General features: G+C 42.1%; 2 protein-coding genes across 3 annotated transcripts; both read right to left on the reverse strand.

The window, feature by feature from the left end:
* Positions 1-649: 649 nt before the first annotated feature.
* Positions 650-13,263, reverse strand: LOC139762704 (alkylglycerol monooxygenase-like). The gene is given in 9 exon segments (XM_071687691.1): positions 650-1,052; positions 1,634-1,747; positions 3,130-3,264; positions 3,425-3,573; positions 4,735-5,004; positions 7,686-7,716; positions 7,718-7,838; positions 8,666-8,793; positions 13,006-13,263. Coding segments are annotated over 9 exon segments (1,344 nt in total). The 5' UTR covers positions 13,138-13,263; the 3' UTR covers positions 650-788.
* A 3,457-nt stretch (positions 13,264-16,720) lies between these two features.
* On the reverse strand, positions 16,721-25,764 carry LOC139762705 (uncharacterized). 2 transcript variants are annotated; one of them, XM_071687693.1, is made up of 7 exons: positions 25,573-25,764; positions 23,134-23,279; positions 22,452-22,600; positions 20,545-22,071; positions 20,137-20,249; positions 19,669-19,802; positions 16,721-19,555 (listed from the first exon to the last, which is right to left on the reverse strand). In XM_071687693.1, the coding sequence occupies exons 2-7, from the start codon at positions 23,249-23,251 to the stop codon at positions 19,395-19,397; spliced, it is 2,202 nt and encodes a 733-aa protein (XP_071543794.1). In that variant the 5' UTR covers positions 23,252-23,279; positions 25,573-25,764; the 3' UTR covers positions 16,721-19,394. The 2 variants fall into 2 exon arrangements, with proteins under 2 accessions (XP_071543794.1, XP_071543793.1); XM_071687692.1 differs by having other exon boundaries at positions 20,137-20,252.
* Positions 25,765-26,306: the final 542 nt, after the last annotated feature.

Raw genomic sequence — 26,306 nt, forward strand, 5'->3', positions numbered from 1 at the left:
TTGGTCATTCCTGGAGGGACGTTTTTCTTAGTGGAGAGAGAGCTGTCGACCTCGGCTTCTGCGGTGCTTGTCACTCGACATAGAGACATCTTTCGCATGTCTATAACCTTGTGAAGGCAGAGTAGAGGCGCTCATCAGCTCGTGGAAAAGGTATTGAGACCTGATAGTTTTTTGTTTTGTTCTTATAAAATTGTACCTTTGTTTACTCTCGCACGTTTTGCTGCTGTTAGTGTCCCCATACAACATAGTTTATTCCCATCTTTTCGCGGGTTTGGCTTCCATAAGATTTGGATATGATCCGGAAACTGTACAAGTACTTATGATAAACAAGACATCCAAACGTCAACTAATATAACAAAGGTTACTTTGAGAAGTTAAGGGGTGGTATAGTCTTGCTAGTTCTACGTTAAAACTTGCATGGCCGAACACTATAGGCTGTTCAGACCTTGAAGTCAGTGTTTATCTTAGAACCAGAAATGGGACACACAGGCACTAGGAAGTTTAGTGACGGTAGTGCAGCGAGCCAGTACAGAAGTGGCTCTCATTCCTCTTCCAGGCCTAGCATGCTTCCTTTTCATTCCCCCTCACACACTCATGGAGTGAGTAATGTAAACCGTAAGGAACACAGAGGGTAGTGTAGTTGAAGGTTGATGCGTGAGGCATGGCTTAGAGACGAATGTAGGCAGCGATGTGCGCAGGTATATCCTGGCATCTCTTCACAATGATATTCATGATTACAACTTTACGCGAGAAATATTAGTGACCCATAGTGTACAACTACAGCCAAGTTAGGATTTGCAAGGTGTGTGTACCAGGAGAGTGTTGGGGTGTACGATCCAGACGGTGAGGGAGAAGGCGTACAGTGTAGTGAGCAGCTGAAGGATGGTATTAGAGGCGGCTGGCAGAGGGAAGAGGAGGCAGAGTGCTAGCCCGCCACCACAGCGACACATCTCCAACACCCTCGTGTACCCCGGCTGCTCGTACAGTATCCCGATGCAGGTGAGGGCTGCCACTACCACCACACTGTACACGAACACCACCAGACTCCCGCTCTGCCACAGTCAGGAAAGACGAATGTTAATAAAGTCAGGGCTTGGTTTTACAATTCTTTTTAAATACATCTGAGACTTTACACTGCAAATATGTTACAAATCACTTATTCACACAAGATTTGAATATGCAATAATAAATATTACGTGACTTATTACCGGGACAGACATATGACGAGGCTGGCGAATCTATATTCCTCATTCATAGATATTTATTAGCCTTTCACTTTTTAAAACTTATTGAGGTACAGGACAACACGAAGTCAGATGAGGAGTGGCAGGTCAATATAGGGCAAGTGAGGGGTGGTAGGACAATACAGAACCAGGTGAGGGGCGGCAGGACAGCACAGAGCCAGGTGAGGAGCGGCAGGACAACACAGAGCCAGGTGAGGGGCGGCAAGGACAACACAGAGCCAGGTGAGGGATGGTAGGACAACAGAGCCAGGTGAGGGGCGGCAGGACAACACAGAGCCAGGTGAGGGGATGGTAGGACAACAGAGCCAGGTGAGGGGCGGCAGGACAACACAGAGCCAGGTGAGGGGATGGTAGGACAACAGAGCCAGGTGAGGGGGTAATGCACGTACTGTCGGTGCAGCCAGGTGGTGGGTGAGGACACAGGCGGCCAGGAAGTGCAGCAGGACGTAGCAGTGGGTGGCGGACGTGGCCCGGGGCTGCTGGAACTCACGTGGACCACGAATCTGTAACACATGTAATTGTTATTCCGTCCCACACTTCGAACCTTAGTCTACACAGCTTGTTTTAAGAATAACCAAATGCAAGATCTACATTTCTGGGTATTAATGGAAACCTTATATATATATATATAATATATATATTAAAATGAGTCTCAGTGAATGCCTTGAGTAATTCACTAAGCCTTGTTTGTAACTTGCTTGAGTAAATCATTGCTTTAATGATTGTTTCCCCTGCTCACGAACATGTTAATTCTAGGAAAATATAGTTTGAGCTGAGGTAAAGAGGGTTAGATTCTATCACTGTTCTTTGCCTCATCGGTAGCGCAGAAATTTGAATACAAACTGCAGTCAAAGATTGTTAAGTGAAGGACGATTGACTTGGATATCTCAAGAAAAAAGTGTCATGGGGAACGGGCGGTAAAATAGTATGGAGCTCAAGAGCACGAGACGTCTCCCCCAGGACCTCCTTATGTACAGCTTGATTTCTTAAAAGATTCTAGTGTAAATCAAACAATTTATCTTCAGTATTTGAAGAATTTAAAGGTTTAGTAAGATGGCTGTGAACGACCGACATGTAGAGCTGATGAAGGTGATCAAGAATAAATTTTGTGGCAGAGTTCATCCGTTCCTTGCCTTATGACTTCCAACACTATCCTTGAATTTATCTTGAACATTTAAAATTTACTTTTCTGAAAACCACGAACTTTTAATCGTAGTCACATATCTTTACACTGTTATATTGTACGTGTACATATTGAGGTGTTGGTATGGTAATTACAGTATACACAGTTTCTTTTGAGGTTTTGATGTATGATTATTACTTTTTTGGTGAAGTCATTGTTGGAGTGGGAAGGTTGGTAACACTATTACACCACCCTCAAGCGGCCCACGCCCAGGTGAAGTCTTGGCTAGGCTGCCCCGGGTGGTGTCCGGGCTAGGTTTCTTTGTGTATTGTCTGGGTGTTAGTGGCATAGGATCTGTTATGCATTGTATAGGTGTTGCTGTTCGACTCTCCTTCTACCGATTCGTTTTTACCTCCTTTCCAGGGTTGAAGTCACTCAAAAGCCACCAAATAATGTAGACCGAAAATTTGACAGCGAACCGCCAAACAACGCTGCATTTAAAACTCCGCTGAACCGTTAGATCTAGCCTTGCTAAAAATGCGACTTGCTGGACAGTGCATACCCCTATGTGCAGCCTGTGCACAAGGGCGCTCTTTCCGTAGTCCTCCATTAAGTTAGAAATTTCGCTTGACACCGGGAGTGTTGGCTAAGCTGCCTTGGGAGATGGTAGCAGTCTTCGGCTGGCCAAGCACGTCATTGCCTTTCCGTCATAACGTCAGGTCACTTTGATGCGCATCCAAGTAACAAGATCATTACACTTACATCAGCTCTGCCTTCCTCCCAGCCGGTCCACGGGGAGCCGGGCACCCAACTCGGCCCTTTCACCATGGTGCTTATCCTGTCTCGCCAGTTTTCCATGCTCGACGCCTTCTCCACCAGGTACTCCAAGTAGAACACCTGTGGAGGAGGATGCTGTCACTTGATATTACCTACGTCTTTTCTCTGTATATAAGATTGGAACTTACTCTTTGGATGAGGGTGGAGACTTGAGAGGACAAAGGCTTACGTGTTCTTCAAGGGACAAAGACTGCATCTACGGGTAGAGAGAGAGACTCACTTGATGGTAGAGAGGGTTGAAGCGCTCCGGTTGGTTGACGATGCCATAATCGATATCGCACGGGCGTTCCTTCTGGAAAGTGCCGAAGAGATGGTCCCACAGGATGAAGACCCCGCCGTAGTTCTTGTCCAGGCAGTACTTGTTGACTCCTGTGTGGATGACACCAGTACTCAGTCGAGTGTAGGTAGTAGCACTCCCGCCCAGGGATTAATCTGTGCACTGCGTTCAGTCAAGTATTCACGAAATTAGGTATGATGTATGGGACAATTTTATGAAAGATGGTGAATGCCATAGGCACTGATCAAATAGGAAGTTGTTTTTTTCTGCAAATTAGTATCAGATAAGTTTATCAGAGTCACGATTCCAACCGTAAGATGTTGGCGTCTGGTGAGGTTAGTACACACCGCCTTGAACATCTTTTGTCACACGTCAAGCTGTCTGAGAAGCAGTTTGATTTGATTTTTTTTTTTTTCATGTAGCAGACATTCGGTGAAACGAACTGAAGTTCTAGTAAGTAATGAAGTTTTGCGAACATAAAGACAAATCATCTACAGACTTTTTGATATGGCAATACAGAAGCTATGATAGACATCCGTCATTACTCTTTAAGTACGTACTGTATAAGCTGTGCGTACTGTTATCATGTTTATATGACAGGTACATGGGAAAGCCAGATAAACGAACACCTGATGGTCTGTGACGGTAGTTCGTAGCTTTAATTGCCACTTGTCAAATTCTTATTGAACTGTCTTCGAAATTACGCTATGAATGTTCTTGTGGTATATTTAATACCTTTCAGTAGTGAATACTGAGTCGTAATATGTGCTGAAGAGGGGTTAATTTCTTTGTTATATTAAAGGTACTGTTGTTGTTGTTAGATAATCGGCAGAGGATTTGTTTGGCACTTTATTGGAAATGTTTAGTTCTTTTTCAAAGGTGATATCCTCTGTTACTGTCAGTTTACAGCCTACAGTCTATTTGTATCTTTATGTACATTTCATGATAATGTAGAGTCAGTTTAATTTTCTATTTGGTTTAGATTTCCAGTCAGCATTTGTTTTACTCTTGAAAAACTTTCGTTCTGTAGTCATCAGCCTGGCACCTCTCGTCCTCTCTGAAAGGTTTGGTGAATGACCTGGTTGAACACACAATGGTTGACTTAAAACTATTTTCTGAATAGGTTATTTGGGTTTGTGGTATCGAGAATATGTTGTCGAGGTTGGGGATGATGCTGTGATGGTCAGATCACAGGGCGTAAGTTAAATGGAAGAACAGTACATGACTTGGTTTAGGGCAATGAGTCAGCTTACCGTGGTGGACGCGGTGATGTGAGGGCGTGTTAAAGATGTGCTCCAGCGGCCCCAGCGTACGGATGGCCTCGGTGTGAATCCAGCACTGGTACAGGAGGTTAAACTGGGCGTGGGCCAGCATGTGTGTGGGCGGGATCCCCAGCAGGGCCAGGGGCAGGTAGAACACCCAGGAGAAGAGCCGCTGGAGAGGCGAGTGTCTCAGACCCACCGCTACAGTCAGGTCCTGGCTCGTGTGGTGCACTTGGTGGATCGCCCACAGTACCGACACCTCTGCCGACACACACGCGCACATACATAACACACGTCATTATCATCGGCCACAACAAAACATTAGTGCCCTTATGATAATAGCTATATTCTCCCTCATATCTCCAGGTTAGGTTAGGTTGATTACAAAGAGGATTGGTCTGAAATGGAATGGATTGGATTAAGTCGCCTTCTGGTCCGGTCCACCGGTTAGTTAATTGGTCTAACAGGCGGTAAGGCCGGGTTTCGAAGCCTCGGCGCCCCAAGGTAAATCGCTATATGATAAAGATTTATAGACTACCGTAGTGCTGAAGGATTGATTTGACGCCTCGCTACGATCAGTGCGCGCGCAGACTTTCCCTAGCCCTTCAAGTCATGAGATGTGATGGGGGGAAATCATGAATCGTTGGTTAGCCAGAGATGGAAAACTTTTGGCGCCTCGTAATCTAGTGTTTTAGCGTCCCGGCCTGCCTTGCGTTAAGGACAGGTACCCGAATATTCCTTTTGTTCAGTACATGCTAAATGTAACCCCACGAAAACATGTTGGAAAATAATGACAGAGCCCCAACATTTAGGTTCCCTTTTTACCCTCTTGTGAAACTGTCATTTGGTTAAGTGATGTGGGAGGATCAGTGATGCCTGGTGATGGATTCCGGCCAACCTGGTATGGGATACCCCCCGCGCAGATCCTCACGGTTAGTGGCGTGGCACAGGGGGTAAAAGTGGGTCTAAGAGACGACGACCAGGGTTACGTAACACCCGTGGATGTGTCCCCGTGGTGTGCTGTGTCCGCTGTTGTTATCTTGGTCGTCGTCGTTTCTGTTCTCGTCCTCCTCTTCCTGTTAGGGGATGTTTCTAGGACATGAACAGTCGAGTGACATGAAGAGTTTCTGTTGGCATTGAGGATTCGCAACAGATCCGTAGGACGCATGTAAAGCTATGTGACACGAAAGAGGAAGCCATAGGACAAGGAAGTCATAGGACGCGTAGAAAGTCATAGGACACGAGAGAAGAAGCCGCAGGACACGGGGGAGAGTTGCAGGACTAGAGAGAGGGAGTCATAGGACGTATGGCAAGCTACAGAACATGGGAGGGGAAGTCACGGTGAGTTAGCAGGGTCCACAGTGGCTTGTACTGCCGCGGCCGACGGGCCTCCACCACGGTTATTAAGGGCACAGCAAGATGTCAGCTCACGGTGTGCTGATGTGCAGCGCATGTGGTACTCGGCCGATGTGGTACCCTTCCAAAACCTTCAGAACACAACAGTCCTCGTCCATTGTGGTTGGTATCACCTTCCTCAGGACATACTTTGTGGAAAGCCTTCTGAAGCTAGAAATGATTCCCGTAATAACCCTAGTTCTTAGTCCATCCAATAATGCCGTAGTTCATAGACGTCCAGATGTTCTAGAAAGGCTGGAGCTACAGCAGAATGGCTTCAGGCTTCTCTCTCTCTCTCTCTCTCTCTCTCTCTCTCTCTCTCTCTCTCTCTCTCTCTCCCAATAGGGTCTTCACCTTTGTCGTGGACACCTTCTGCCATTCCCAGAACAGTTGCCATGGCTCTTTCGCTGCTGTTCTAGGTAACTGGCGTCGTCCCTTATTCCCCCATCAGTGTGCTTAAGATATGCAGAATGTTATGTAGGAGCAGGGCGACAAGGTTTCCAGCAGGGCGGCCAAGTATCCAGTTTCCAGCAGTGATACTTCGAAAGAATGGACTCAAATGTGTGCTTGTTTGAAGGCTTGGGCGGCGATTTCATATTTTGGTTTGGAGACTCTGGCAGCAAAGTATCCTCTTCCATCGTCTCGTGTAGTGTTGAAACTCTGGGTGGAATGGTCACAGACACTGTCGTTCCAGGAAGTCCTGGCACTCCCACTATCTCCAGGAAGTCCTGGCACTCCCACTATCTCTCCAGGAAGTCCTGGCACTCCCACTATCTCTCCAGGAAGTCCTGGAACTCCCGCTATCTCTCCAGGAAGGCCGGAAACTCTTACCGTCTCCAGGAAAGCGAATCCGCTGTATGCCTTTCATTTCCGTTGTCCCACAATAAAATCCGTCATCTCTTCTGTCTGGTCGCAGCCAGGTGTCGGGTGCAAGGAAGTCCTGGTTCGCTCTACTTCCACAGGGACGGACACAAGGCATGTGAAGGGTGAGGTGCTCAGTGGCACATCCTGATAAGGTATTGTAAGTACTGTACACATAAGTTCCATATATTACGACGGTCCATAGAGAATATAGCACTTCACGTATACTATACCTTATACATGGTGGTGTTTAGCACAGTCTTGACGCAAAATCTTGAAACTAAGGGTAGTAGTAGAATTATAAATACATTTATAACACAGAGGCACAGTTAGAAATAGTTGACATATCACGTATATAATGGTGAGTGTATGGAACACAAATTCTTAACATGAGTGGATGCAGCCACTGATATTTGTAACCATAAGATACAGATACATGTAGATATACGTATAGTCAACAGTTCCAGTGAACTGTTGTGAAACTTAAATATCTGACAAGAGGATGTTGAAAACTGATGACTGCTGGTAGGGAGGGATATTTGCCAGGGCCTTGCTGGGTCCCAATCAAACCTAGCCATGGACGTACATGCTGGGCTCCCTAGCCTATTTACATGCAGAGTTTGACCTCACCAGGAGCCTGTTCCTTAATTTACTGGAAGACGAGTGAAGTAAGACCATTGACTGACCATGTCCGGCGCGGTGGAGCCAATAGTAGCCCTAAATCTGTCATCACCACCAGTGTTAAAAAGCCCAGGAGGGAGTTGCCAGGCGGAGACAGTATGGCCCAGTGTTGCCACACCCAGGTGTACACCCCGTACTCCAAACCTCGCACCATCACCCTGTGGGCAGAGGAACAATTACTTCTCAGTGTACGGGACTTAAATAGTGTAAGATATATGCAACAGATCACAGAACACGACCGGCCATATCGGCCAGAGCGCAAGTGCCAGTAGCGAGATCCACTATTGGCCCAGTCTGAAGCCAACCCAATTTATGTTTTCAGTGAAGGAACGAGGGATAGCGGAGCGAATGAAATTACGGTCCGTAAACTGAAAACTGGATGGAGATTGAAAGAGAAGTTGGGGAATGTGGCTTAGAAGTCGAGTGGAATGGTGTAGCAAATACATGGTGAGGTAGGACAGGAGGGGGTCTTGTATGTGCACCCAACAACAACAACAACAGAAAAAATCCTTACATTTTTGTGTTAGACTATATGACACAGCGGACGAACGATTTTGACAAATGCTATGGGGTCTTGTCCCGCACTGGCATCTCTGTTTCCTTACGTATATATCTTAATGTGCGTAAAACGAGGTATACAGAGTAGAGCATACGGTTATCAGAGTGTCATAATGCATCGTATTTTACTTCTTGTCCATAGTGTTCATTTTGAAATCCATCGAACCCAACCCGTAAAGACAATATATTGGGTGTACATCGAACCTCCCAAAGAAGCGGACCTCAGTGTGAGGATGAGAGGACACCTCGGCCTCAAGTAGGAATTCACTGGGTCGAGGACTTGTGTAAAATTAGGCGAAGAGAGAGAGAGAGAGAGAGAGAGAGAGAGAGAGAGAGAGAGAGAGAGAGAGAGAGAGAGAGAGAGAGTAGGAGGGAAGTCAGTAGTGGTAGACTTGTGGGAAAGGAATCAGGAGTGTACGTAACTTACTTGCTGACTTCGTAGAGCGCGGCGTGGGCTAGGCTGAGGATGTTGTCGTGCAGGCAGGGTAGGCGGGCGTCCTGCCACCACAACGCCAGGTACTCCAACACCACAAGCCACATCACCCACCATATGCCCTGCCGGCATAGGACACGGGGTTAGAGAGGTCCCTGACGGCGCAAGTAGCTCCTGGGTACATTTGTAACGAGAAGCCTTTGAGTGAGCGGGATAAATGGCGTGTTCTGCTGCCTGTGGTGAGTGGGATGACACGCGAGATGGTACTTTTTGTGTCGTCTTGTGGACTCGTATTGTGAGTCCAGGGGTTGTTATGGAGGTACACATTAATGTTGGTCACCCTGAGCACAATGGCCTGGCCTCTCTCTCTCTCTCTCTCTCTCTCTCTCTCTCTCTCTCTCTCTCATACTATTCGCCATTTCCCGCATTAGCGAGGTAGCACCAAGAACAAAGGACTGAGCCTTTGAGGGAATATCATCACTTGACCCCCTTCTCTGTTCCTTCTTTTGGAAAATTAAAAAATAAAATGAGGGTAGGATTTCCAGCTCCCCGCTTCCTCCCCTTTTAGTCGCCTTCTATAACACGCAGGGAATACGTGGGAAGTATTCTTTCTCCCCTATCCCCAGGTGCATTATACATGACAGCTAGAGACTGAGTGTGAACGAATGTGGCCTTTGTTGTCTTTTCCTAGCGCTACCTCGTGCACATGCGGGGGGAGGGGGTTGTCATTTCATGTGTGGCGAGGTGGCGACGGGAATGAATGAAGGCAGCAAGTATGAATTATGTACATGTGTATATATGTATATGTCTGTGTATGTATGTATATATATATATATATATATATATATATATATATATATATATATATATATCTGAAAGGTGCAAGAGGTGAAAAAAAGGGCAAATGAGAGTTGGGGTGAGAGACTATCAGTAAATTTTAGGGAGAATAAAAAGATGTTCTGGAAGGAGGTAAATAGGGTGCGTAAGACAAGGGAGCAAATGGGAACTTCAGTGAAGGGCGTAAATGGGGAGGTGATAACAAGTAGCGGTGATGTGAGAAGGAGATGGAATGAGTATTTTGAAGGTTTGTTGAATGTGTCTGATGACAGAGTGGCAGATATAGGGTGTTTTGGTCGAGGTGGTGTGCAAAGTGAGAGGGTTAGGGAAAATGAGTTGGTAAACAGAGAAGAGGTAGTAAAAGCTTTGCGGAAGATGAAAGCCGGCAAGGCAGCAGGTTTGGATGGTATTGCAGTGGAATTTATTAAGAAAGGGGGTGACTGTATTGTTGACTGGTTGGTAAGGTTATTTAATGTATGTATGACTCATGGTGAGGTGCCTGAGGATTGGCGGAATGCGTGCATAGTGCCATTGTACAAAGGCAAAGGGGATAAGAGTGAGTGCTCAAATTACAGAGGTATAAGTTTGTTGAGTATTCCTGGTAAATTATATGGGAGGGTATTGATTGAGAGGGTGAAGGCATGTACAGAGCATCAGATTGGGGAAGAGCAGTGCGGTTTCAGAAGTGGTAGAGGATGTGTGGATCAGGTGTTTGCTTTGAAGAATGTATGTGAGAAATACTTAGAAAAGCAAATGGATTTGTATGTAGCATTTATGGATCTGGAGAAGGCATATGATAGAGTTGATAGAGATGCTCTGTGGAAGGTATTAAGAATATATGGTGTGGGAGGAAAGTTGTTAGAAGCAGTGAAAAGTTTTTATCGAGGATGTAAGGCATGTGTACGTGTAGGAAGAGAGGAAAGTGATTGGTTCTCAGTGAATGTAGGTTTGCGGCAGGGGTGTGTGATGTCTCCATGGTTGTTTAATTTGTTTATGGATGGGGTTGTAAGGGAGGTAAATGCAAGAGTCCTGGAAAGAGGGGCAAGTATGAAGTCTGTTGGGGATGAGAGAGCTTGGGAAGTGAGTCAGTTGTTGTTCGCTGATGATACAGCGCTGGTGGCTGATTCATGTGAGAAACTGCAGAAGCTGGTGACTGAGTTTGGTAAAGTGTGTGGAAGAAGAAAGTTGAGAGTAAATGTGAATAAGAGCAAGGTTATTAGGTACAGTAGGGGTGAGGGTCAAGTCAATTGGGAGGTGAGTTTGAATGGAGAAAAACTGGAGGAAGTGAAGTGTTTTAGATATCTGGGAGTGGATCTGTCAGCGGATGGAACCATGGAAGCGGAAGTGGATCATAGGGTGGGGGAGGGGGCGAAAATTTTGGGAGCCTTGAAAAATGTGTGGAAGTCGAGAACATTATCTCGGAAAGCAAAAATGGGTATGTTTGAGGGAATAGTGGTTCCAACAATGTTGTATGGTTGCGAGGCGTGGGCTATGGATAGAGATGTGCGCAGGAGGATGGATGTGCTGGAAATGAGATGTTTGAGGACAATGTGTGGTGTGAGGTGGTTTGATCGAGTAAGTAACGTAAGGGTAAGAGAGATGTGTGGAAATAAAATGAGCGTGGTTGAGAGAGCAGAAGAGGGTGTTTTGAAATGGTTTGGGCACATGGAGAGAATGAGTGAGGAGAGATTGACCAAGAGGATATATGTGTCGGAGGTGGAGGGAACGAGGAGAAGAGGGAGACCAAATTGGAGGTGGAAAGATGGAGTGAAAAAGATTTTGTGTGATCGGGGCCTGAACATGCAGGAGGGTGAAAGGAGGGCAAGAAATAGAGTGAATTGGAGTCATGTGGTATACAGGGGTTGACGTGCTGTCAGTGGATTGAAGCAAGGCATGTGAAGCGTCTGGGGTAAACCATGGAAAGCTGTGTAGGTATGTATATTTGCGTGTGTGGACGTGTGTATGTACATGTGTATGGGGGGGGGGGGTTGGGCCATTTCTTTCGTCTGTTTCCTTGCGCTACCTCGCAAACGCGGGAGACAGCGACAAAGTATAAAAAAAAAAAAAAAAATATATATATATATATATATATATATATATATATATATAGATTCGGAGACGTTCTGAATACACTTACTTTCTGCGGAAGTCACGGTACCTCACCCTGTGTACACCTGATCTCGTCGTGCGGATGAGGCGCGAGACGCTTCAAAATAATAGAGTGCGGCTGCAGTTTTGGTTGGTTGGTTGATGGTTGGTGGTAAGCATTACTCGAGATCAGGCACGGTGGACCACCAGGTGAGGACGTCCCAGCATCGAGCCGCGCCGCCTCAGCTCACACAGTATCATTATTACTACGATGTGTGTGTGTAATAAGCCCCGTGCTTTAACGTGGGCTGATCTAGCCATCGCTGTACGAAATCTTGTTTGGTAGAATGGGAGTATTGAAGAGAGATGGGGACGTCGACCGGAGCGATCGCCCCTTGAACTAAACAGAGCACATTAAACTTAATTTTAATGATTTACATGATTTCTACCATTATTCTATCACTTCTAGTTCCTCGAAAGGAAGAGTAAATGTATATGTCAAGTGTTTCAGTGATTTACACTCGTGACAAGTGTGTCCGTTTCGTCAGCTTCGTACACTGCTATTAGTCTTCAGATGCATATATTGATTTGTCACATTTGACATAGAAACTCTCTTGATCATTGCTCTCAGCTGTGTTGTGATATGACATAAATTTCTGTTCAAAACTGCCCGCCCGTCCTCATAATGAATTAAAATCTGTTTTCGGTTTAGACCTGTCCCTATTGGTTGGTATGGCTTCGGGCAAGAATGTCACGAGAGAGAGAGAGAGAGAGAGAGAGAGAGTTTTAATTTTGATGGTCTATCAGCAAATCAACGTTTTCTGATTCATGTCACTCTTTTCTTTCCATGAAACTGCAATGAAAATATCATGACGCGACATTGATCATTCGAATGATAGAAATTAACTCAAAAAGAAAAAGGGGGGCGGGGGATGCTCTAGGCAGTCGCCTGGTTTGCCACTGTCAATTTTGATACGAGTAGGACCTACATCACTGATTTGATTTTACATCCAGATATCGCCAAAAATCACGTAAGTTCCCCAAGATGTAATGCGTTCTTTCATACCACTTTTATTTTGAGCTTTTCACGATCACTTTGGCAAGTCCCAACGGCTTGACCAAATCATGGGTGCGCGCCTAGCAAGCATCAACTATAAATAGATTGTTTAACTGTTGCCTCGGGCACTTAGAATAGATATGACGCTGGGATGTGTGTTTGGTGGACTAAGCTTTTTGTGGGCACAGTTAACGGGCGTAAGGTGTCTCGTGTCTTCACAGTCTGTTATGCGTTAAGACAGTGTCTGTTGCTATTTTGTACTGAGGCTATTTGTCTGTGCAGTGTGTAACTAAAGTGTAGCTGGGCCCGGTGCTGATGAATAAAGGTGCCACGACCTGTTGTTGCACTCTACCTGCAGTGTGTGGGTGGGTTCGACAATGGTGTCTGCGGAAGATGAGGCCATCCAGAGGCTGTCATTTTTCGCTCCTTCCTCGCCACTGACGAAGGCGTAAAAGGTTGCCTCTAAGTTTGTAGAGGTGCACATATTCACACACACACACACACACACACACACACACACACACAAAGGATAACTTCGTGCGTAGAATAGCGAGTTGTTTTCTCCGCGCTTGCGTCTGTGGTGTGTGTGCGTGTGGTGCTCGCTCGACAGCTACTTGGGAAATGAAGTGTCCGGTGGCGACACACCGCGGCAGACATGAGAAATAAGATTGTGTGGTTGTGTTCATGGTGACTTGCTCGTGTCTACCCACCGGACGCCTGGGACGTCAGGACATCGACCTTAACCAACTCGTCAGCATCTACCGACGTGAAAAGAGCGACAGAACTGCTTGATAACTTGATACGGACATACAGTTGAGTTTACGATTTGATAGCGAGAGGCTGACGTGGAAATGGAAAGTGTTTCAACAATAAAGAATTGTAGAAAGTGATGTAGGGGCTTTGGCACGCGAGTGATCTCGAATTTTATGAGGGAGACGTATCAGGTGACAGAACTTTCAGGAGCCTCAGACTTAAAATATCATTCGCATTTTTTAGGAGGAAGAAGTCGAGCATGACGGCGATTAGTAATGAGATGGAATGCATGTGACTCGTACATAAGGCATGCCTTGCACTCGCTTGGGACATAACTTTCGCTCCTCAGTGTACAATTAAAGTGTAATTGGAGATGGAGGTGGCTGCCTTCCCAGCCATACCATCATTACAGCACAAGGTTCGGGGTTATTGCCGCCACACGCCTTGGGGAGTTCCAGGCAAGAAGGGACTCAAGACCTAAAAGGACGGACCCGACCCTCCTGTTCCCCAGCGTTAGGGACAAATTACTGAAGCATCCGATATCAGAATACAATATAAGACTGCGGTGTTGTGGCCAGATTGGCTGTTCTCTGGTGTCTTGTGACTGTGAGTCCGCATTATAATCACTCCTCTCTGGTGTCGTAAGACAGCCTTTTTGTCATTCCCCCTGGTTGGTTAGTTGCTGGGATAATCTGCCCACTACCAATGAAGAATATAATTTGGCCTGCAACCCTTATTGATCTGTGAGTTTTAGAAAGTCCTTAACATGGTTCCTCTCGTCGATGTTTCTATGACTTCAATGGTTAAAGCAAAATAGCTATGGAGATGTTATTATTTTGTGGTACGTAGAGGGGAAAAAAAGTAAATTTAAGACCAGAAACTACTGAAGTTTCAAGAAAGGATAGTTTAGATGTTGGCTTTCACTGTACCAGAACATAGAACATGTAAGACTGGTACTGAATCTGTCGAGCGGTCTATCACCGTAGCACCGTAATGGAAGAAACTGCTGGGAAACGCTACTCCCGCTCAGACGTGCCAACTTGAGTTAATATATGTATGTTGAACGCCACACCACCTGCCCATAACGGAGGCAGTCACAGCCGAAAGTCGGCCCCAACACAGCTGAGGCAATGGGTCTTCCTATCCAGTCTGTCCAATATAAAACATTACAACTTTTACAAGTTATTCCATAAACTCAACCCGTAGATCCACCTACCATCGCTCAGAAGACAGATTTTAGGGATAAGGTTTATCATCTGTTCCTTTCCAGGCTTTGTCTGTATGCTTCACCACTGATAATGAGCGTTAAAAACTAAAATTAAGTTCTAATGGGGCATTTGGTGGCAAAGTGATATTAGCTCATCAGGGGCACTGGAACCCGAACAGTATATTGAGCAAATGGTCAGATATGAGTAATTAGATTTTACTGTAAATGCGAGTGCTTTTAGAGTTGAATTCAAGGCCTCTACTTTATGAGGTAAGTTGTGGTTGACATTAAATCGCTACCCTGAACGTCATCTCTTCAATACAGGTGGTGACTGTCTGCTGTCGACAGTGCGCACAGCCTGTACAATGCAAGCGACAGAAAGGTTCCGGAACCGTTAATGATTATGAACCCCAGATGTAGCACGATCGTTCGCGATCGCTGTGTTCTTCGTTGGCGCATTGCCCTCATCGACTAAGCTGTTACACTGCAGGACTTGATTCAGTGCCCGTTTTGTTGATATCAGCGCAGGGCGTTGGGTATGAAAGGCCCTACTGGGCACTTAGCATAGGCATTCGAGGTTGCATCGGGAAGTCGAGAGTTCCTGCACATCTTCACTCATGTCCACGATATTACGACAGGAGATGGCTACCCTGGCCGCCATTTCATGGACAGAGCTATGGTAATAACAACATCGTGGCGACATCGAAGCGAGGTGCTTCAGGAAAACCGTTCTTCACCAAGCCCCGAGCTGAGCGTCACGGACTTGCACGGACGGCTGCTGAAACGCGACTGCTTTCCCAGGTGTCCCGTGACGCTGCTCTGTTTTGTTGTTGTTCCCTGATACCTCGTGACAGTGTTCTGGTGTCTTGTGACAATTGAGACTTCGTGATACTGCTCCCTGGTGATTTATTGTTCCCTGATATCTTGTCACACGGGTCCTCGTGACACGGTTCTGGTGTCTTGTGACACTGAACCTTCGTGACTGCTGTGGTGTCTTATTGCTCTCTGATATCTTGTGACACGGGCCCTCGTGACACTCTTCTGGTGTCTTGTGACACCAAGACCTTGAGACGGTATTCTCTGGTGTCGTGTGCCATTAAGCAGCTTTGGGACACTGATTGATTAATTCTGGGACACAGGAACTACATAGGTGTAGGACTACGGGACTGAGCAGCTCTAGGACACTGGGACTGAGCAGTTTCAGGACACTGGGACTGAGCAGTGACCCCAGAACACATCAGACAAATCGGTAGAACAAAGGGACTGACTAACTGTACGAGAGGCCAGGACTAAACAGTTTTTTACATCACTGGGACTGAGTGGCTCTGGGACTTTGGAACAGCAGCTCTAGGATACTGGGACTGAGGAGCTGTACGACACTAGGACAACAGCTTTGGGATTTTAGAACTGAGCAGCTCTGGGACATGAGTACAGATGCTCTGGGACATTAGGACTGAGCAGCTCTGGACACTAGGACAGCATTGCTGGGACACGGAATGAACAGCTCTACAAGACTGGGAGTGGGCAGCTCTACAACACAGGGATTGAACTGCTCTAGGAGAGACTGTGCAGCTTTGAGACTGAGTAGCTCTGTGAAACAGACTAAGCAGCTGTGGGACACAGACTGTGTTGTATGGATGCGAGTCTTCTGAATGCAGAACAACACAAGAGGGTGGATGACTTGGAAATTAAATGTCTGATGACAGTCACAAATGTGTGTTTCGAGGAAGGTTGATCATGTGAGAAGTGACAAGTGTAACATATGTGAGGAAATCAAGAAGATGGAAAGAAGGAGTGAAAGAAGCTTTGAGTTAATGGCACCTCAGCATTATCGAAGGCGAGACGTGTGCGTAGGATAGAGCAAACTGGACCGAATGTGGTATGCATGGGGTGATGCACTGTTAGTGGGCTGCACCAGGGGATTTAAAGTGCTCAGGGGAAATCATAGAACAAATCTGTAGGGTTTAGCTGTGGATGAAGCTCTGATTTTGATGATCTGTTTCATGTTCATGTAATCCTTGCTTATAGACAATCAAACTTTTATGAAAATTTCGAAAGGCAGACTTTAGCAGGAACAAAGTTGCAAGAAGGATCAGGAAAGGCTGGCAATTTTGATATAAAGGTACATTTTATTCAAAAGACTTCACACAAATAAATGTACAAGTTCTTTAAATACATATGTACAGAACTCACTAAGACAAAATATCCTGGATAATACAAGATAACACAGCCCCATGTCATTATTTGTTCATCTTAGTCTTATTTTATTTCATCATCAAAGAGCCACTTCATTTTTTTTTTTTTTTTTACCTACACCTAAGAACATTTTCATATATTTAGTATCAGTGAACATCATAGACAGAATACCAAATTCACCTTTATATAGTACTCACATTCAAGTGAGGACAAAGATTGTGATAAGCATAAATGAATTTCACATGCCAACAGTAGTGCTCATTCAATGAATATCTGCTTGCAATATCATTATTCTGAATATGATATTGGAAATGATGAAAAACTTACTCCACATTTAATGGAAGATGGTAATGGCTACCAGAAATTGTGATAATCATCATTACAGTTATAATGAAAATGACAATGATTAATATTGTGATATATTAGTTACCCATACGACCTTGATTCAAGTATAAGCGATATAAAATTGGCATGGTGCTTTAGACAATGGCAAACATACCACAAATACAGCATCACTTGCCCTGTGTAGTCCCCTAGCCTTTAGAATAACTTGACCCATTATTGCCTTGAAGAATGCCATTGAGTGGCATATGAGGAAAGAACAGATCATTTTCACCTAATATATTGCTTAAATAGCTGTGAGAATGTCTTAAGTGCACTTAATTTGCTCTGTACATAATGGCTTACACAAAATGCAAATCCTCTGATAAACATGCTTTTCTTGTCTTCCCTTGTAACATAACAGAGATATCCCTGTTGACAAACATACTCTTAAGTCTGTCCTGTCTTACCCAAAGTTATCTCCTGTATTGCTTCTCACTTACTGGTAACCCGTTCTTTTATTAATTTTATATCCACACTCCTCATATTCATAGCACCTAAGATACCTGTTCTTTATCATTCCTTATATACAGTAACACCTTAATCATCTTTAATATCTTTATTTGTCACTCAGGAAGATCTAATTCGAAATACACTCTGAAAAACGAAGTCTTTCTAAACTATTTGCCTTTCAACTGATGATCCACAGTGTCAGACTGTTTCACTAGCATGGAGCAAAGTAGGTGAATAATTCAATCTAGCACTTCTTAACTATCCATTACTTTCTTCATAGATCCATCAGTTATTTTGCTTTTAATAACTTTAATATTTCAACTTTCATTCTGTCATCTCTTCTGTCCATATATCTGATTTGTCATCATTCTTCTTCCAGTCTCAAGTGCATTGGGTGGATCAGTTACAAACAGCATTACTTGCACACATCCTAAGCTCCTGCTGAGTGCATTAAATTTAAACACGGACTTCCATAATTATAATAGTGTCTCTTAACCACTTTGCACTGACCTGATTCATTGATACCTATGTCTCCATTCATACCACCTCCACATACAAAATGTTTCACTTCCATGTAATCTCCAATCATTCCTCTCGCATCTTCACATGAAATATTTTTAGCTCTGATCATTCTTCTCACTAAATTTATTTATCTGTTCTGCAATCTACTTTTCTGCTGTACTGCTATATATCTCCTTGATCAACCCATCGTCTGCTATGTGGTCTGCAACTCTACATGACCATACCATCTTAAAACACTTTCATCTATGCACTTTTCTGATGATTTCATCATACTGCATAACTTTCTTATATCTTCATCTTTCACACAAATTATCAGTTATTCTTTAGTAATTTGAATATGAATGTCTTACTTTTGAAAGTTCCCTCACAGTTACATTGCATGAAAATAAGTACTGTATAATACAAATGCAACTGTATTAAAAATACAACTATTTCATGATGCAACTAATAAAAATATATACAGTACATTTTGGCTGGGTTATTAATGTGCCTAATGTAGCATATACTTATCAACTAACTTGTTCCCACCAGTAATGAATTTAAAATGCTTATTATGTTTCATATAAAAATCAGAATGCTTCCTTGGTCAATGAAATTTCCTGAAAGTTGGTTCTTGCATTCCAAAATAAGGTTTCTAGAGTACACTCTTTACTACAGGAACGATGAATGAGACAAGAAAAATTGCTCCCTTAATAACCATAAAACATCTGGCCATAGTTTTAATAACTGGTAAAATTACCAACAGTCACCTTGTATTGGAAACTTGTATCAAAACACTTCAGATAACATTCAAACTCTAACCTTACGTCAACTGGATAAAAGTGAGCAAAATAGTAATCCAGTAATGCTGTATACTATATACATATCTATAATTATGAAAACTTCAATGCATATGCTGGTTGGTTCATTTATTTGCCCTGATGAATTATTAGTTATTTATCATAATCTATTCTCCACACATGGTATATGTTTACACAGAATGGCTGTCATGTTTACATTAAACTCTGTTTCACATGATTAAGTAAGTCATGAAACCATTAACAGTTCTGTCCTCCATATGGAACAGAGAACCATAAGGCTAATAACTAAATGGGTAACTTGGCTTAAAACAAAAACAATGAAAATGATAAAACTTCTGAAAATAACATCAAAACTTAATATTAAGAAAATGAATACCTTCTCTAATAATGCGGACTTAAGCTTTGTTCTTTCATCTGTATCTAGCTCAATCACTCATCATTCATGACATATACTTTTGGCTGTGAAAAGATTCTAAGACCATCTTCAATCTGTGTAAGTTTCTCCTCCAGACCCTGACGTACTTTCTTTAGTCTCAGTGTATCCTGTGCCACTGGTAGGGATGACAGCTCTCTCATTACCTCTGCTTGACCTGTAATTAATGGACAGAATGCATTTAATTTTATATGTTTAGCATTATCTCCATGTGACTTTAGTAAGTAATTTCCTACGAAGGATCTTTTGATGATAAAATCCAGCACTTACTTTTCCGTAGAAGATGAAGAGTGTTACGACGCTCATGGTCAGGTAATGGAGTATGGCCAGGGGGGCAGTCTGGGTCAGCAGCCAAAGCTAATTCTGCTTTTCGTCTATCTTCTTCCTTACGAGCCAGGATATACCTAAAAAAGACATTCATCATTGTAAATCTGTAGTGAAAATTAAGAATAATGAGCTGAAAATCATATTTTTTACAATTTTTCCCATTAACAGAGGACTTAAAGAGATAACCTGAATGAAAAAGCATTATCTGGCTTAGGTTTCAGCAAGTCTGTTCTTAAATCTGTAAGAACAGCAGGCATTTTGTGGTCTTATTTTATGAAGGAACCCATATACCAAAAAGATATTCACAGAGCATATTCATAATTTTGAAGAGTAATTCCCCCTGATTAAATCATCATGCTTTCAATGACTTTTCTCAAAAAAAAGATGAAGAACATACCAAAGAAAACTTACTTTGGTATTTTGCCCTTTTTGTATGTAGATGGAAGGTTGCCAGGATGTTGCTGCATATTCTTCAGAGACTGTGATTTAAGTGCTGATGTTGATACCTTGGCCTGGTGTGTCTCCTTCTGTTATGAATGCATTATTAAGTAAAGTCATTCACTTTATACATTCTTTACATTTATATTATTAAAAACAAGCTGTTGAACAGGATAAGGGCATATCTGGAGATTACAATAAAAAATATTGCGGCATCTACCTATTAATCTGTCAGTTTATTATCTACAGTCCCAAACAGTCATATCATATTCCTGTTTTGGGGCTTATTGTAGAAACTTAGTTTAAAATGATGTATGGTTAAGAAAAATATGAAATGCATCTTCATCTCACTTGTTCAGCACAAAAAAGTAATCATCTCACCTTCAGAGGTTTTGGTGCTGGGTTGCCTAAAGGTACATCATGAGAATTACTTGACACAGGTGTGGAAGTTCTCATATCATTAGTTTCAGGATCATTTTCATCTTGAATAGTTTCTGCTTCATTGCAGGGTGTATCAATATTGTTAAAGTCTAGCTCATCTTGAAAAACCCTGTCATCTTCAGTTTGGTCTGCTACACTCCCATTACTTTGACTTTCTGGACGTATATTTAAGTGAAGCTCTTCACTTCTTGAGTCATCTAGAACTGAATTGTTTTGATCATCAATAATAATGTCATCATTACAAGATACTGTTGCACCGAGATTCAAATCTACACTAGACGTTGTCCTGTCCATGGGAACATTTGCATTTGTTGTTTCATCAGCATATGTTTTACTTTCAGGATACAAGCCACTTGCAGTTGTTTGATCATACAAATGTGAGGTTGATTCAATTTTACTTTCTCTATTAGTTTTTACCCGTGGCCTTTCTAAATTGCTTTTGCTCCTCTGCATAGCCTGAACTTTGGGCTGATCATGTTTCTTTGGTGACTGGCCTGAACCACATATTCCATCATTATTGATACATTTTCTATCTCTGTTACTTATACCTAAGGATTGCTCTTGAGAACCACTTTCATGCAACAAACTAGGGTTGTTATGGACAAGGTTGTTATTAGATTTTGAAAACCTTTTCTTCAGCTGTGGAGATAAAGGATGCACTGAATTTTTCTTTATAAAATTCTTGCCGTTTGTATTGTTCAGTTTCTCTGATCTAGCAACTACATTCCCATTCCTTTTGTTTAATATATCTCTATCAAAGCTGTGGGCACGTAGCATCTTTAAACTTCCTGGTCTACCAGTAACTGCATGTGATCTTGATTTTATTCCAGATCTTTGGGTGCTTGTTTCATTACGTGCACTTCCATCACCTGAACCACAGGAACTCAATCTATCAGAATTTTCAAGTAACAACTTATGCTGATTTTCAATAGACTTGTAAAGTGAATTGTAATCTAATTCACATGATGGCTTCTGAGTCTTAATTTTTGACATAATATTACCCATTCTCATTTTTCTCATCTCTTGGGTCAGCTCATAATCAGAGAGGATCATTTGATTACCCCCAGGAATTTGTCTTAGTGCTGGCACCATTGGTGTTGGTGTGGTCTGTGTATCTCTTGTAGTGATAGGTTTCAGAACAACTGGACTTCCAGGTCTTGATCTCTGTTGGGAATCTAAAGAAGAGATGTTACAGTTTGTCTGTAGTTTATGATGGTGATGGACTGGGCTCCTAGAGTGACTATGAGTATTTTCTGTATTCCATTCATTTTTTGATATAACACAGTCATTTGATGTAACTGATCCATCTGACTGTGAGACAAGATGTTGAGAGGGATAAGGGCCTACTGGCTCAATTTGTTCTTCTGTCAGGGAGAAATAATCTGAATGTGCACTTCCCTCACGCTCTACACTCTGACTTCTCTTAAGTTTTCCTGATCCATTCCGAACAACACCTGAAGCGTCTCTCTAAAAGCAAAATGTATGTAATCAGTATTTTGTACTGTGTTTTTATTTATGAAATAGAATAAACAGAGGTAATGTTACATGAGCAAATGTAAATTCATACTTTAATTATACAACTACAGGACCTATTTCACTGGGCTCCAACACTATCTAGGCTGCACTCCATAAAATTTATGCACTCCATAAAAGAATAACAAAATGTCTTTGGAGCAAGAAAGATGGTTTCTGAGTTTGGCAGTATGTGAAAGGGAGAAGCTGGGAGTTGATGTGAGTGAAAAAGTGGGTATAAAGATTAGCATGGGAGAAAGATGAGTCATTTGCAGTGTGAGTTTAAATGGTGGGCAAGAATAAAACAAATTCTATATTGTACATTCAAAGATTACTTCTCTTAATGATGAGGTAGTACTTCCTGAACTTAGTCTTGTTGCTTTCAAAGGCTGGGATCTCTTGCTGTTGTCTCGTTCTTTACATCGTGACTGTATTTCATGCAACCTCCTCACATTTTCTTGCAAGAAATTATTTTGAGTTCTGCCTGTAAAGAGTAAGTCAGTTACAGTATATGCTTTTTCCTCTATCAGTTATATATTGAATGTAATCAAAAAGTTCTTTTTGTGATCAAAAAGAATTTCGGAATCCATAGATTGGCATATTCACACTGGTTTTCCCAACACTATCCTTTGTGAAATTTTCTTTTTTATAGGAATCTGGTCACCACACTCATTGTAAATAACAGAATTCTTTCTCGTGGTAGAATAGGCATTAATGTTAAAATTATGGTTTTATGCTGAAACTGTACGATGGGGTCAGGTGCTGACATTTACTGTTAAATAATCAGTTAATCATAATGCAAGTAAAAAGATCCAAATAAGATAGAAATACCTGAAACAGTTCTCAGTCTCTAAGCTACTTTCTGCAGTAAAAAATATCTATACTAATTCCAGTGCACTGACAACAAGCAATTAAAGAAACTGTATACGTATGAAATCAAATAATAATGTGTTTGTTATGAAATAAATCTGTTACTATAGATACAGTATCACAAATATTGCAATTTAGCTGTCTTACCTCGTTCAGCAGGATGAACTGTTATACCCTGGATGCCAATAGTGAGACTTCCTTGGTGACGATCACGTATCTTGCGTCCCTCTGGTGACAGACCACGGCGCATAAGTGGGTAGTTCATTGTTTCTAGTCATGACATATTACTGCATCTGCAGATGTAATGAAATATTAACAGACTCACAGTCAAATGTTGGACGTTACGGTGAAAATCTTAAGACTAATATAAATTTTAGATTATTGCTTCTAAAATTATTAGATGAAAATCTTTTAAAATATAAATTTTAGACAGTATCAAATGATTAGCTCTAAAAACTAAAATATCTTGGTGATATACACAAAAGTTCAGACTACAGTTATTAACTTTAATATCTAGTTTCATTCATCGTCTGTACCCAAATAATGAATTATAGTTCCCATAAGATTCCCTGTTTGGTCCCATATTTTATCCATTACATGTAATAATTCTTTATCTATGCCTCCTTCCATCCATCTACCCACTTTTATCTAAAGAGGTAGCAATGAAAGCCTTAAGAGAATAACTATCATTCAGTTAAAAAGATATATCATAAAACATATTTAACGAAAATGTGCAAGACAGTACTAAAATAGGGTAACATTTGCCACCTCGCTAATGCGGGAAATGGCGAATATGTATGAACAATGAAAAAAAGTGTTCATACAGGAACACTGTATATTTATGTTTAGTGTGGCAGTGGAGAAGCAGGATAAAAAAAAGGTTCCATCCCTGACTTGAGCAAGATGATCACAGCTCATAACTTATTCTGACCGTGCTCTTAGCTTATAGGGCACTATATTAATGTAATGCACTATATTAATGTAAAAGTGTAATGACTACAATCATATGATACATTTCAAAACAGAATTGAAAAACATAACTTCTTCACTTTCAGTTTAAATGCTACACCATTCATGATTAGGTCTTTATTAACTTATTTACCTATTAGGCAAGATTCAAATTCAAAAAAGGCTTTGTTAAATCACAAGTAAACTAAAATGAGAGCAAATACGTACTGATATCTGGAAAACTACTGAATTACAATTCAAGGGAAAATAGCAAGTTAATTTGGAAGGGAACAAACATGTGCATTAAAAAGGTGTATATACCAAGCAAAGGTGTCCATGAATGAGGCAGATTTTTTTTGAGAATAAAAAATGTTTATCTGTGGTGGAAAAATACTTCATAAATACCAGAGTGGATAATGATAAGGAGAGTTATTGGGAAGGACTAAGAGCAAGGAATGTATATATACACGAGGAATTGAAGGATGACATAGCAAATAAATTTTGTTCATGTCAAAAGCTCCAGTCATAAACATAATTTCACAGCGAGACCCGTTATGCCATAAGAAAAAAATGTGCGTGTGGTGGAGAAGAAAACCTAGTATAGGGTAAGGAATTTAGTTTTGCCATCTAAGAGTATATAGGACCATATACATACATATGGGAATGTCAGATTTTTTGTATAACATTACGCATAAATATTTAGGCGGTGTATTACCTAGTATCCAATCAAGTGAACCTAAGATAACTTGGATTATGCTACAAAGGTTTGAGTTATGCTAGGTTAGGTAAGGTTAACCCATCATCTGTCACAAGGAAATACATGTTACCCTTAGCACTTCATGGGCAATTTCAATCACAGTGAACTCATTGCAGAAAATATTACACCTTTAAATTTTGACCATAACTGATATTGATAACGTTTCCAGAGAAGTCAGTGGTGTTGAAAGGTAATTAAGTATATATTTGCCCTTTGCTATGGAATTTTCTTTAATCTTCAAAGCCCTGCTCTTCTTGAGTTATCATTATTAACATGGTAATATGATATTTCAATGGCTAGACATGCGGTACTCACACTTCATTACTTCCACTACAAATCCTCAGAAACACATTCATTCGATTAATTCCATTCCTTTCGAGGGAGTTGGCTTTGCAAGGACTGAGATCTTGCACCCTGAAACCAGGCGAAGGACAGATACCCAATATCCAAGGGGCAGACATGCTACCTTGCCCTACTGAATAAGGTGGGCCCCAAAGATTCGTAGGTATCCAATTTCCAAGGGGCAGACTTGCTACCTTGCCCTACTGAAGAAGGTGGGCCCCAAAGATTCGTAGGTACCCAATATCCAAGGGGCAGACTTGCCACCTTGCCCTACTGAAGAAGGTGGGCCCCAAAGATTCGTAACTTTCACCCAGGATTTTCCCTTCACAAGACACATGAAGAATGAATACCTGACGTATTCTCCATTCATTTCACAAGAAAGCAACGTTCATTCCATGGATAACGACACGGCATTGTGAATGAGAACAGTGTACGGCGCGTTTAAAAGTCTATCCAGTAAATGGCATGTCTCCAAAGAGAGATTTCCAGGAAAATGAAGAAAAAATTCATGGCCGACTCACGAACAGTATCATACTGACCACGAATATCCTTGCTGATGACTGTGTTCACGTGTCATTTGTCCCTCTCCTTGCTTGATGTGGTTACCAGGAGCTTGACTGATACCACAGCATTACGAGAAATGTGCTGTAATCCCCTGCAACAGATGTTCTGCACCTGTACTGCACCAAGTTTGTTTTTGTTTTTGGTAATTCCATGAGTGAGTGTGGTTGCCATGGCGACTTGGGAAGCCTCCAGCGAAAACGAGCCAATTGGAGGGCCAACTGTGACCTCCTGTGTGACAAAGGGAATTCTCTGGCTAGCGAAGGATTAAAAAGAATTATGTCTGTCATGTAGGGTCATTTATACAAACTGCAGTAGTTAAATCACTAGAGTAATAATGAGATGGTGCCCTGTGAGTATTCACCGAAGTTATTACTTCAATAATTAATGTCAATTTACTCTTAATTTATTGTTTTTCAGCAAAGGAGATTTTGCCCTATGAATCTATATAGAAGATAGCTTTTTCACATAAAAAAATGTGTTTGGGAAATAGGTGTACGGAGCGAGAACGGTGTCGATATGAAGTAGATGAGTTAAGTAAAAGCCCTCCTGCTGAATAATTTTGATTTTAATGGCTGATCGAGCAAAAAGATATTGATATCTGATAATGCTTTTTCTCCACCGTGGTCTAGTGAGTCAAAATACACAGCCACTACAAGTAGTTTAATATCTAACGAGTTTTCAGCTGTGGGCGTTTGGGTTGATTACCGGA

The sequence above is a fragment of the Panulirus ornatus genome, chromosome 44 (assembly GCF_036320965.1).
Source record: "Panulirus ornatus isolate Po-2019 chromosome 44, ASM3632096v1, whole genome shotgun sequence".
Lineage (NCBI taxonomy): Eukaryota > Metazoa > Arthropoda > Malacostraca > Decapoda > Palinuridae > Panulirus > Panulirus ornatus.

Excerpts from the sequence above, each read along its gene's own strand:
- LOC139762705 (XM_071687692.1), bottom strand. The coding sequence starts at position 23,251 with ATGAACTACCCACTTATGCGCCGTGGTCTGTCACCAGAGGGACGCAAG. Across the intron at positions 20,253-20,544 it reads CAGCACCAAAACCTCTGAAG|AAGGAGACACACCAGGCCAA; the intron begins GTGAGATGATTA and ends CATTCATAACAG. Across the intron at positions 19,803-20,136 it reads AAAAAGGGCAAAATACCAAA|GTATATCCTGGCTCGTAAGG; the intron begins GTAAGTTTTCTT and ends TGTCTTTTTTAG.